Raw genomic sequence first — 12,246 nt, 5'->3', positions numbered from 1 at the left:
AGTTCACTAAGAACTAAAGACTTCACTGAGACATGCATCACAAGTACATTCAGTAGTCAAAGACCCAATTAGAAGTTTAGTGAATAGAGCACCTATCAATGTGTTCATTAATACCGACAGATATTCAGCTCTAGTTCTCACTGTTTCCTTGTTTGCATCTAGGATTACTTCAAGTCCTTACTTGGGCCAAGCACAATATTAAAATCAATTGAAGAAGCTGAGAAACTTTCAAATAGCCTTAAAAACCGGTAAGTATGATCTTACTGTTGACTAGTAAGTGAGGTAATGTGTAGGTAGCATGTAATGGAGAAAATCCCATTTTACTAGGTATGAAGAAGCTGAAGTCAAAAAGAGACTTGAAGAGCGAGACAAGGAAGAAGAACGAAAAAAAAGGGAGCAAAGAACTCTCCCAAAAGAAATACCTGAAGATATTGCTGCACGTGACAAACTAATGGTACTGTTCCTTGTATATCAGTAAGCAGGGCATGGAATAACCGTCTGCTTCATCTCAGTGGAGATTGGTTACTGCAGTGTCTCTTAGTAAAGACAAACCACCTGCTTTGCAGTAGAAAGGGGTATGAGATGGAGGTTGGGGTGGATGATTTTATAGGGTAGGGTTCCAGGGGAGTAGTAATTTGAGGCGAGATGAATAAAGGGGTCTACATTTCATGAGAGGAGAATGTGTAGAGTGTTGCTGAAATGCAGGGGATAAATTACCGTGGAAGGGTTGAGAGAAGTAAATAAAAATGTCTGTAGGGGAGGGTGGTGGCTGAATTACAAGTGGGGGGAGGAAGAACGGGATAGTGGTATTGACGAGAATTAAATTTACATGAGAAGTTTGTAAAAGAGAGGGGAGCAGAATAGTAGATGAGTAATACAGAAGAGTGGCGCTGGTTGTGGGAGAAAATGTCAGAAGTTCACTTTCAGTATAAGTATAATTTTTTGAATTGCCATCTATGTGCCGTAGCGCACAGAAATAATAAATAAAAAGGTAATCTACAGTCCGTAATCACTCATTGGAATATATAAAGTTTATATTTTGTCAAGCTACTGTAATTGATTGGGAGACAAGAAATCTGTCTGACATAGCTGGGAGGCCCTGGGTATGTAACATGAGCTATTTCTGATAAGTATTTTAAATCCTTTGAGCTGCTGCTAAATTTGATCTAGCTGGTTTGTGTTAGATATTATTCTTGTTACTGTATCTTCCTACTGTCTTCTCTGTCATAGCAAGTGACTGCCATATATTTATATTAATTAACCATAGGCGATACAATGTGCAAAATTTGGTTCATAGCACTGGATACCTCTTATACTGTGCAGCTAAGGGCCCTTGCCCTTTTATCCATTATATTACTTGTTCTCTGAGGAATATAATATAATGTAACTTATGATTAGGAGTGGTAATCGGGTATCGCAAAATACAAGCTATAGCGCATTTTCACGCGCTACAGGCAGTTGGGGACTCGATTTAAAAAAAATTAGTGGGTCCTGCGGCACGCGCTGTGTTCAGCGCCACAGCAGCCAATTGACAGCGGCGTCATCTTCTCGACCAATAGCTGGCGGCTCCTCAACTAGTCCCCGCCCTCCACTCCTCACCCAAACTCCATCTACAGAGCAGGCAGCTCCGACCAGCTAGACACCGACACTGCCTCCCTCCCTCTCTCTTAGCCCGCTAGCACAGCGCGTCGACCTGCTGAGTGCTCTTCTTCCATGCCAGTCAGTCTCCATCGGTGCATCTGCATCCTCTACAGGGTGCCCTGACCCGGGAGCCGCCGCCAGCACCCATGTACCTATGCCGCATAGACTCGCCCAACTCACCCAGTGCAGTGCAGCCACCCTGCTCCTCCGCAAATGTGAATGCTGCTCTCTGTCCGTGCCCCATGATGTGTGCTCTGTGTGTACGGGCAGTGAGCCAGCGTGATACCCCATGCCTGCCTACACTCCCCTGGCCTGGGTCTGTGCTCAGGGAAACGGTTAGGCGTATGGCTGTGACCCTGTATGGTGGGGATGTGTAGAAGTGTCTTCCCCCTGCAGTAGTGTGTGAGTTCCCTGTGACTGCAGTGCAGGGAAGTTATTAACTGGACTTGGTATACACTGGGAGGATCAGTATTATTATTAATGTAGCACTGCCAATAGTACTGTCTGTGCTTAACCCCCTTCTTGCCCCAGATGCCATCTACTCTTACCTCCTCCATACTCCCAGTGCTACCTGTCCCTAAGCACCTGCTTGCCCCAGCTACTTTCTACCCTTACCCCTTTTCCCCAGTCCTGCCCCAGCTCCTATCTACCCTTGTCCCCTCCCTACCCCCAGTACTGCATGCCTCTAACCCCATCCTTGCCCCCAAGGTTCTGCCCTAGCTGCTATCTACGGCCTCCCTACCCGCACAGCACTGTCCTCAGTACTGCTTGCCCCTATCCCCCTCCTTGCTCCAATGCTGCCCCAGTTGATTTCTATCCTTACTCCCCTACACTTAGCACTGTCTGCCCCTAGCTCCATCCTTGCCCCCAACACTGTCCCAACTGCTGTTAGCACTTACCCCCCCTGCTTGCCCCTAGCACTGCCTGCCCTTACCCCCCCTCTACCCCCACTTCTCCCTATCTCAATCTCTACCCCAACTACTGCTTGCCTTTAATCCCCTCTACCCCAAGTGCTACCTGCCCCCAGCATTGTCCCAAAATATGTGACTGGACCCAGAAAATGTGTAATAGAACCCCAATTTTTTTGAAGTGAGGGGTCTCTGGAACCCACAAATTTATTCGCTCAGTGCGATCACTGGGTAAGCTTCAAGTTAATCTTCTGTATAAGAAAATTGTTTTAATAATCTACTATGTTAGTATTACATTTGCTGAGCTACAAATCCTATGGGATTCAGGTGAAGTAGATGCGGTAGGTGTCATTAAAGTTAAAGTGCCAGACTGTGTCTGTCCAAAATGATTCCTCCTATATATCTTGATATGTTATGTGTGTAATACTTTCTCCTTGTCTCCTCACAATTGTACTCCACCTCAGATAAAACAGAGGGCACAGTATCAGGGTATATCACAACGCTATTGTGCTATCAGGTATAGGTGAAATAATTTGTACTCACTCTGAAGTATCCAATGGTTGCTTGTTTTGATCTCCTTGTGCTCTCTGCTGCTGGGGTATGTGTGGGTGAAGGTTTGTGTGGACAAATACACTGTTAAAGGCTTGTGTAATTAAAACAAGCTTTATTTGAAAAAAAATACTGACACTTACAGTTCCATTAGTTCCGAATACATCGCTAGTAAAATATAGAAATTTCCACAATACGGAGTGCTTTATACTAAAAAATTCTTGCTATGTTTAAAGGGATCAAACACGTTATGGTGGGTGCAGATCAGACAATCCGTGTTTGAATAGACACATAATGTAGTTATTAATTACTTGGGACGACTTTTTATTCCTTTACATAATGTAATCTTATATGTGCCTTGACGCAAGCAGGAATATGCCCATTATATTGTATATTTAGGGACATCATTTAGCCCAACATCTGGCAGGTTTGTGCACATTGTCATGTTAGTAGATTACAAATTTAATTTGTGTTGCATTTAGTACACCTTGTGTCACATATAGGGCCGTATTCAATTGCAAAGACTTTTCACCGGTACGGAAAGTCAATGCATTGGAATAGGCGAAAAAGATTTGCCTATGAAACCAGGCGGAAAAAAGTGCAGAATTTGGCTTTTGGGGTGCAAACTTGCGGGAACCACCCAGCACCCTTGGGACAGTCCCCCAAAGGTAAACTGTGTCAAAAAGTTTACCAAAGTTGGGGGACAAAACTTATAAAGTAGCGAAATAGACTCCAGGGGGGGTCCCCAAGTATGCCCCAGGTTTTTTTAAGTTTGCAAGTGCTTGCGGCAGGTGGATTTTTTACAATTTTTAAAACTTCACTTTAGCAACTTTAAAATATGCTTGCACCCATGTTCATGTACCCCAAATTTGCTGGGACTACTTATTTTGTAGAAAAAAATAAAGCTAAATGCCATTCTTCACCACTTATGTAAAGACGCTAATTAGCAGCTATTGAGAGTATTTAAGTACCCCAAATACCTTCAGCAGGGCTATTCGGGGGGGATCTATAGTGATCCCCAATGTCAGTGCATCTTTTTTGGGGGGTATCAGGCTGATTTCTCCAAATCTGACAGGACTTTTCGCTGGTTTTGAATTCGCCGGGTTCCGTTTTCGCCGATTTGGAATTGAATATGGGGTCAAGCGGGGACGAGAGCGATACTTTTAAGCATGCAAAGCCAGCGATGATGGTGAAAACCTCGGCAACGGGATTTTTCGCACCTAATTGAATATGGGCCATAGTGTAATAACTGCAAGTGAAATTAAATTTGTAATCTCCTGTGTCCACAGTTTCTTTTTGCGTAGTGGGGTGGGGGGAGACCCAAAGCATCTTTTTATATCTGTCCAGGAGAACTAGGGCCCACTAGTTCTCCTGGAGAGATACTGCTGAAATAAATATGCAGTAACCTGAGGAGTCGTTGCAAAAGCTGTGTGTGTGTGTGTGTGTGTGTGTGGCCTCATACATTATTGTTGCAGTCATGCCAAACAGCCCGTCTCAGCGCGCCCGGTCCTGTGCGACTGTTTGCGCCGAACATCTATTTTGCCCAAATTGTGTCAGTCGCCATTAAGCAGTCATTCAGTGTAGGCACATCAATCATCTGCAAACATGCTGGACCTGACATTATCGTCAGGTTGTCCAGCATGTTTGCCCGATGATAGATGTCTAAACGACCAGCGGGAGCGCGCATCGCTGGTCGTTTTAGACATTTTGCTTATCGATTTGCAAACGATTTATGAACAATTGAACAATAACGATATTGTTCAATAGCTCAATTTAATTGTCTAGTGGATGGGCACCTTAATGGTGCATACACATGGTCCAAATTGCTCTATCATCGATATCGTTGAACGATTTTTTTTCTACTTTAAAAATGAACGATATCATTGAACGATTTAATCAACGCTTATGAACGATATCTGACAGTATTTAAATTATGATATCGACCAAGTTGGTCTGCATGTATGGTCGACCTCAGATATCTTTATCGTCCATACAGCCATGCGCATCGTTGATCGTTCAATGCAAAAAAGTCAACGATATGAACGATAACTATATTGTTTATCGTTATATCTTCCTGCAAAGTTGGACCGTGTGTATGCACCATAAGACACACCAGGAGACTGCACTGTTTAGTTTGATATGCAACACTTGTATATATGTGTGCAACTGAGTCTGAATCTGTATGCGAAGTGCTACGATGGAGCGGCCACAGATTTTTTTTTTTTCCATGTCAAGTTCTGTTGTGCTTCGTTTACAGACTCACTTGAACACAAATACAAGTGTAGCATATCAAATTGCAGTCTCATGGTGCGTATTAGGCGCATCACAATGTGACTGAGATGCATTTTTGGGTGAAAAAAGACCCTCAGCACAAGCAGAGTTGCCCGGGAACTGGTGGCTCACACCAGGTATCTTGTATAGCATGGCGTATTGAGGCTAGATGTATGAGGACACATCTGTATATTGCTGAGATGAATATAGAGCAGTTTTTAGAGACACTGCAGTAGCTGTGTATGTAGCTGGAGAGATACCGCTGTAATTAATATGCAGTAATTTGAAGGAACACTGCAGGAGCAGAAAATGTAGCTTTAAAAATACTGCAGCAAGGTGGAGAGACATTGCAGCAATGGAGCACTGAATCTAGCTTTCACGGCAGTACAATCAATAGGAGCCTTTGCAGCAACCTTCAGAAGGATGGATGATATTTAGGCAATGTTTTACTGAACAGGAAGGATTTAAATAGGCTGCCCATTAATAGGTGGTAGCTGGTTGGTTAGAGGCTCACATATGATACAGAATCCTGACTGTATGTTGGCTGGCTGGAGAAGGAAATAAATCCAAGATGGCGGTGCGATGTCACCGCATTAAACGCTGAGAACGCTGCCGGCACCTGATCCTTATTTATCCTTATAAAAGGAGCTGCAGCCTGATGAATTATGGAAGAAAAATAGGAGCCAGTCACCGAGAGGACCACGGTTCATGACACACAGATTCGGGGATAAAGGAAAACTAGTGGCACACACCTCTGTATGAAACTATGCTCATTTATCATTTATATACAACTTAATTACATAAAGCATTTAATTTTCCGTGGAGATGGATACATCTGTTTCAATGCGAAGTCCTCCCTGCTAATTTAACCTAAGAATCATTTTTGGTACCTGAGACAAAGGGAGACAAAATGACTTGTGCAAGGTTACAAGGTACTGAATTTGAACTGTGGTTTCTACCAAGTCGCTTTTCTGTCCTTGCAAGTTACAATTAACCACTGTTACTGAGCTTCCTTAATTTTAAGGTGGAAATTTTTTTTTATTATTTATATAGTAGCAACATATAAATAATTATATTATAAAGGCTTCCTCAAGATAACATCTGTTATCCTGAGGAAGCCTTTAGGCGAAACGCGTCGATTACAGAAAAGTCGATCCCGCCGCACGAGCAGATATGCGCTTATTGCGGTACATCAAGGAAGTCTACCGGCAGACACATCGACCCCACGGGACTCATAAGGACTCGATCCGGAGGAAGACCAAACCCATACACATCCGGACTGCAGAAGGAAGACCAAGGTAATCACCCACCTATATTGAGGTGTACAAGACTTTATTCCTGTTTGCATTGGATGTATGTCAGGATTATTCCTGCAGCATGGACCTTATCATTCCTTCTGGAGCAATATAAAACTATATTGTGCCCAGTCAACCTCGGACCCACTAGCAGTGCAGAATAAGTAAACGCTTACAGTGTATTACTCTGCAGAGCACGCACACAGTGTCATAAGTTATACATGTGTATACGTTTATATGTATTGTCTGTTTGTCTAATTGTGTTGTATACCGGTTTCAGTTCTAAAAACTATTACAGTTCTCTTAACAGCCACATAGTATGGTCTATTAAATTAAATCAATAAACATTGATTTTTATAGAAATATTCCATCTTAGTGTTTTATTTATTTCTATTAATTTCATTATATCTATTTAATTGATCTACTTAGTACATCTCATCTATCGCATTGCAAATACCAACGCAGATTAATTGGAGGTAGTATTGATGTGATAAAATTTTTAATTGATTGAGCATCCGTGGAATCATTATCCATTTACCAGTTCACCTACATTAGCTCGTGTACTGTGGTAATACAACATTTATATGATTATTCCATCAATATCTGGATCAATTTAGGTGTTGTATGCGCTGGGTGTTCCCCTCTTTTATGTACCACCTCTATTTGATACTTAATGAGGATATGTAGTGCCCTCATTTACACCCAGCCGCAATAACCCTTATCAGAATACTACAGATTAGCGCATCCCTTCCCCCCACGTTTATCACATTAGTCCTGGAACCATTAGAGCCTTCAATCTAAATTCTCTACACACAAGCATAATAATGTTATGCTATGGACTTTGGCAAAACCTCCAGTAAATCCACGCAAACGAATTAAAAAACAAAAACACACAGCGCCCTTCTCAGAATAGAAGCCATGGCTCCAGCACTGAGGCAGCAATGCTGATCACTGTGCTGCCAATATACTATAAGCTATCTGGTCACGATAGTACAGCATTCATTACAGGGTTTTGCAGAACTCCCATTTCTTAAATATGCAAGCTTTCTTGCTGTTGTTGTTAAAGTTAACACAACTTATACTTACTATAATGTGAATAAAATAAACCATATTTTGTGTTGGCTTATGTAAAGGAATACAATTTTAAAATTAAATATTTTACTTTTCCAATACTGTAGGTAAATGGTGAGAAAAAGCAGTCCTTGCCTAAGAAAGAAGCCTCTTCAAATGGTACGTTTCAAATAATCAGACTGATTTTATTTCTACTTCAGGGTCCATAGGGTATCCACAGGATACCTTGGGGTATAGGTGTGACGTCAGTCGCAGGGCACCAAAGAGTTAAGCTTTCAGCCTCCCAGGATGCACTAGGTCCCCCTCCTATACCCCGCCCCCGGGCCAAGGCACCTCAGTTTAGTTTGGTGCCCGGCCGGAGTCGGGTGCACCTGTTGGAGTGGGGGCTAGAAGAGCCCCTGAAGCTTATTCTTCATGCAGCTGTGGCTGCACAACTGGATGTACAGCATGGACAGTCAGTCCTGACGTCCATGCTGTCTTCCCTACACCCCGCCGGTACCAGAACGCCGGTACTGATCCGGGGATGCTGGTGGGCGTCTGGGGTCACAGCTAGCGGTGACCCCAGATGCTCCGGACCATGGCCGGATTCAAGGGGGACAGAGGTAAGCAGCGGGGTCCCGCGGTGGGTCCCCGCTGATCACATGGTCCTAAGTCCCCAGGCAGGGGGCTCCCTGGGGACTGGCTGCAGCGTGGAGCCAGGCGACCAACCTGCGCTTCCACTACCCCCTGGGACAGCGGACCGCAGCAGAGCGGTAGCGCTGCGGCGTCCCAGGGGTTAAATGCATGCCAGGGGAGCGCGCCTTCCCTGTCTCACAGCCGGCGCCTCCCCCGCTGCACACAGCCCTCTCTGCATGCTGCCGACTGGTCCTGTGGCAGCGCTCCTCCCCCAGGCCAGCCTCCTCTCTGCTCCTCGGCGGCCATCTTCTCCAGAACGCATGGTGAACGCTGCTGGAAGCGCTGGACGGAAGCATCGTGGTCTGGGTCCCCCCGCATACCTCTCCTCCGCTGTGGTCAGGTCTGTGTATGCAGCGCTGTGTCCTACCAGGCCCTGTGTCTGTGTAGTTGAGTGATCAGCGCTGTTAGTGCAGGAATTGTTATTTCTCTGCATTGTATGTGACTGTGCTAGCGCTGCTGCCTGTAATCTTTTCTTCATCTAAACTGTCAGCTTTATTACTGTCCCTGTTCTTTCTGCTAAAGCCCTTGCGGTGCGGTGCTGCAGGGTGGTCTCTCGCCTATTTAATACTTAATTGGTGAGAGAGGTCACATACGTGGTGCCATCATGTCTGAAAGTGATTTTCCCCTCCGGCTACAGTGTACCACGTGCAAAGTACCGTTAGCGGAGGGGGAGGGTAGCGCGGAGGGCCTTTGCCGGCAGTGTTTGTCCATGGCGCGGCCTATTACGGTTACAGCACCGGTACAGGAGCCGCCCTGGGCTTGTTTCGCTCAGGCGTTAACAGCTTTAGTGGGCCAGTTAGCTCCGCAGCCCGCGTTTACTCCGATGGGTTTGTCCCAGCAGTCTGTGGTGTCGTCACCCATGCAGGGGTTCCCACGACAATTGGTGGTACCCCACAGTCTCCCTATTTCCCCGCTCCCGGGTTCTCAGGAGCCAGCGTGGGTTAACTCCCTGACGAGTTCTGTACAGCACTTGTCGGATGTGTTGCAAGGGGAGTCTGTGATGCGGTCTCATAAAAGGCCGGTGGCGTCTCTGTCCGCTCCTTATGAGGATGACGAAGGGACGTCTGATGATGGGGAGATTCTAGATCCTTACGATCAGGAACCTCTTCATACTAAGGACGCTGATGCTAAGTCCAAAGTATATATTCCTGGACTTATTCGGGCGGTCCGCACAGCCTTGGTGATTGAGGACGAAGTTCCCCCAGCGGCTAAATCTAAGTATGCCTTTTTCAAAGATGTGAAGGGCGATGCCACAGTCTTTCCTCTTTCGGGTCAGTTGGTGGACCATTTAGAGGAGGCGTGGAAACAACCTGGCAAAAGATACCAGCCGCAGAGACGCCTGGCGGTGGCTTATCCGTTCGCGGATAATTATTTTGCGAAGTGGGAATCCCCTCCACAGGTGGATTCTCACGTGACCCGTCTTGTCCGTAGTGCCACATTGCCGATGCCATCCATGTCCTCCCTTAAGGATGCTACGGACCGCAAGGTAGAAATCTGCCTGAAGTCCGCTTATTCCCTTGCAGGGGGGGCAGCACGGCCGGCTATGGCCATTTGCTGGGTTGCCAGAGCGATGGAGCGCTGGGCGGATTCATTAGAGGCTTCTTTTGAATCCGACTGTCCGGCCGATCAGGCGGAGTTGATTGGCAATCTCCGTGATTCGGCCACCTACATCAACGAGGCGGCTCTAGACATTAGTACTCTGGTGTCTAGAATTTCTTCAGCAGCGGTAGCTGCTCGTCGCACCTTGTGGCTGCGATCCTGGAAGGCGGACGCAGATTCCAAGAAAGGTCTGGAAGCGTTGCCGTTTACCGGAGAAGTTCTCTTCAGTCCGGATCTGGATAAGATTGTGGCCACGCTGGCGGCAGCCAAATCTGCCTGTCTCCCGTCGGCCGCTGCTCCTTCTGGTTCGGGACCATCGTCCTTTCGGTCATCTAGGGCCCAGGGCAGGCCCAAACCACAGTCGTTTCCTCGACAGGCTGGCCCTAAGAAATCGGTCAAGCCCCGGAAGCAGGCATGGAGTACCAGACGTCCGGCCCCCAAGCCAGATGACAAGCCTGCGGCCTGACGGTCCGGGGCTCCCTTTGGGGGATCCCAGGGTGGGAGGCCGCCTGCTACAGTTCGCCCAGTGTTGGTCGACCACTACGACAGACACTTGGGTTCTGGAGGTGGTTTCTCACGGATACGCCCTCTCCTTCCGGCACAGACCCCCGGCTCGCTTCTTCACCACGGGTCTCCCATCAGACCGGAACAAGGCTACGGAGCTGCGGAAGGTATTGCACACTATGCTCCAGGCTGGAGTTATAGTGGCGGTTCCATTCTCCCAGAGGGGCCAGGGTTTCTATTCAAATCTATTTTTGGTACAGAAACCCAATGGGTCATATCGTCCGATTCTCAACCTCAAAGCACTCAACAAGTCTTTGCGGGTCCCGAAGTTTCGGATGGAGACCCTACGGTCCATCATTCTGGCGCTGGAACCTGGGGACTACTTGGTGTCATTGGACATACAGGACGCTTACCTGCATGTCCCTATTCTTTGGCGCCATCAACAGTTCCTCAGGTTCGCAATCAGCAGCGACCACTTCCAGTTTCGGGCGTTACCTTTTGGCCTGGCAACAGCACCACGTGTTTTCACCAAGGTGATGGCGGTCATGGCGGCTTCTCTGCGGCTGCAGGGAGTCCGCATGTTGCCGTATTTGGACGACCTGTTATTGGTGGCAGGATCTCCAGAGCTCCTGTTACGCCACTTGGACCTGACCATTGCACTGCTGCAACGGCACGGCTGGCTAATCAACTGGCAGAAGTCCACTCTAATCCCGTCTCAGAGGATTCTGCATCTTGGAGCCTTATTGGACTCGGGACAGCAAAGGATCTTCGTGACGGAGGACAAGATCTCTGCTTTACAGTCAAGGGTGCGCAGTTGTCTGCACAGCCGCCGGGTGTCCTTACACTCGGCGATGAGGTTACTGGGCTCCATGGTGTCGGTGTTCGACATGGTGGAATACACCCAGTTTCACTCCAGATCTCTGCAGCACCTGATCCTGTCCAAGTGGAACGGGCTGACTCAGTCTCTGAAGTCCCAGACGATTGTGCTCACCCAGGAGGTTCGCCTGTCCCTTACGTGGTGGTTACAGACGACCCACCTCAACAAGGGACGTCCGTTCTGGGTTCCAAATTGGGTCCTGTTGACAACGGACGCCAGTCTTCGGGGCTGGGGAGCAGTTTCGGGTCCACACTTGTTCCAGGGCAGGTGGACGCCGACAGAAGCGGAGCTTCCAATAAATATCTTGGAACTCCGTGCGGTCTTCAATGCTCTCCAGCAGGCACAGCGGTTTCTCCAGGGTCGCCCGGTGCAGGTCCAGTCGGACAACGCTACCACCGTGGCCTACATAAACAGGCAAGGAGGAACTCGCAGTCGGGCGGCTCTCGTAGAGGTCTCTCGGATCCTGGTTTGGGCGGAGCGCAATCTTCCGGCCATATCAGCGGTCTTCATCCCGGGAGTGCTCAATTGGGAGGCGGACTTTCTAAGTCGCCAGGACGTTCATCCGGGGGAATGGTCCCTGCACCCGGACGTTTTTCAACTACTGGTGGACAGGTGGGGTCTTCCAGAAATCGACCTCATGGCGTCCCGGCACAACAACAAGTTGCCGGTGTACGGGTCTCGCACAAGAGACGAAGGGGCGTCTCTGGTGGATGCTCTGTCCGTCCGGTGGACGTTCCGGTTCGCATACCTGTTCCCTCCGGTCTCCCTTCTTCCACGGGTAATCCGGAAATTCAAACAGGAAGGAGGGACGCTCCTGTTGATAGCTCCCGCGTGGCCCAGACGGCACTGGTTCTCA

At 47.6% G+C, this 12,246-nt stretch overlaps 1 protein-coding gene across 1 annotated transcript in view; it reads left to right on the top strand.

Moving 5' to 3' along the window:
* USP8 (ubiquitin specific peptidase 8) overlaps positions 1–12,246 on the top strand; it is a 69,036-nt gene that overhangs the window by 14,209 nt on the left and 42,581 nt on the right. Inside the window, exons 4-6 of the mRNA XM_088472826.1 lie at positions 163–248; positions 328–454; positions 7,843–7,894. Of these exons, the coding sequence (XP_088328952.1) occupies positions 163–248; positions 328–454; positions 7,843–7,894 (265 nt within the window). The remainder of the gene's footprint in view (positions 1–162; positions 249–327; positions 455–7,842; positions 7,895–12,246) is intronic.

Source organism: Taudactylus pleione, unplaced genomic scaffold (genome assembly GCF_031769625.1).
Source record: "Taudactylus pleione unplaced genomic scaffold, aTauple2 ptg000129l, whole genome shotgun sequence".
NCBI classification, from domain to species: domain Eukaryota; kingdom Metazoa; phylum Chordata; class Amphibia; order Anura; family Myobatrachidae; genus Taudactylus; species Taudactylus pleione.
This window is presented reverse-complemented; position numbering and strand designations above follow the sequence as displayed.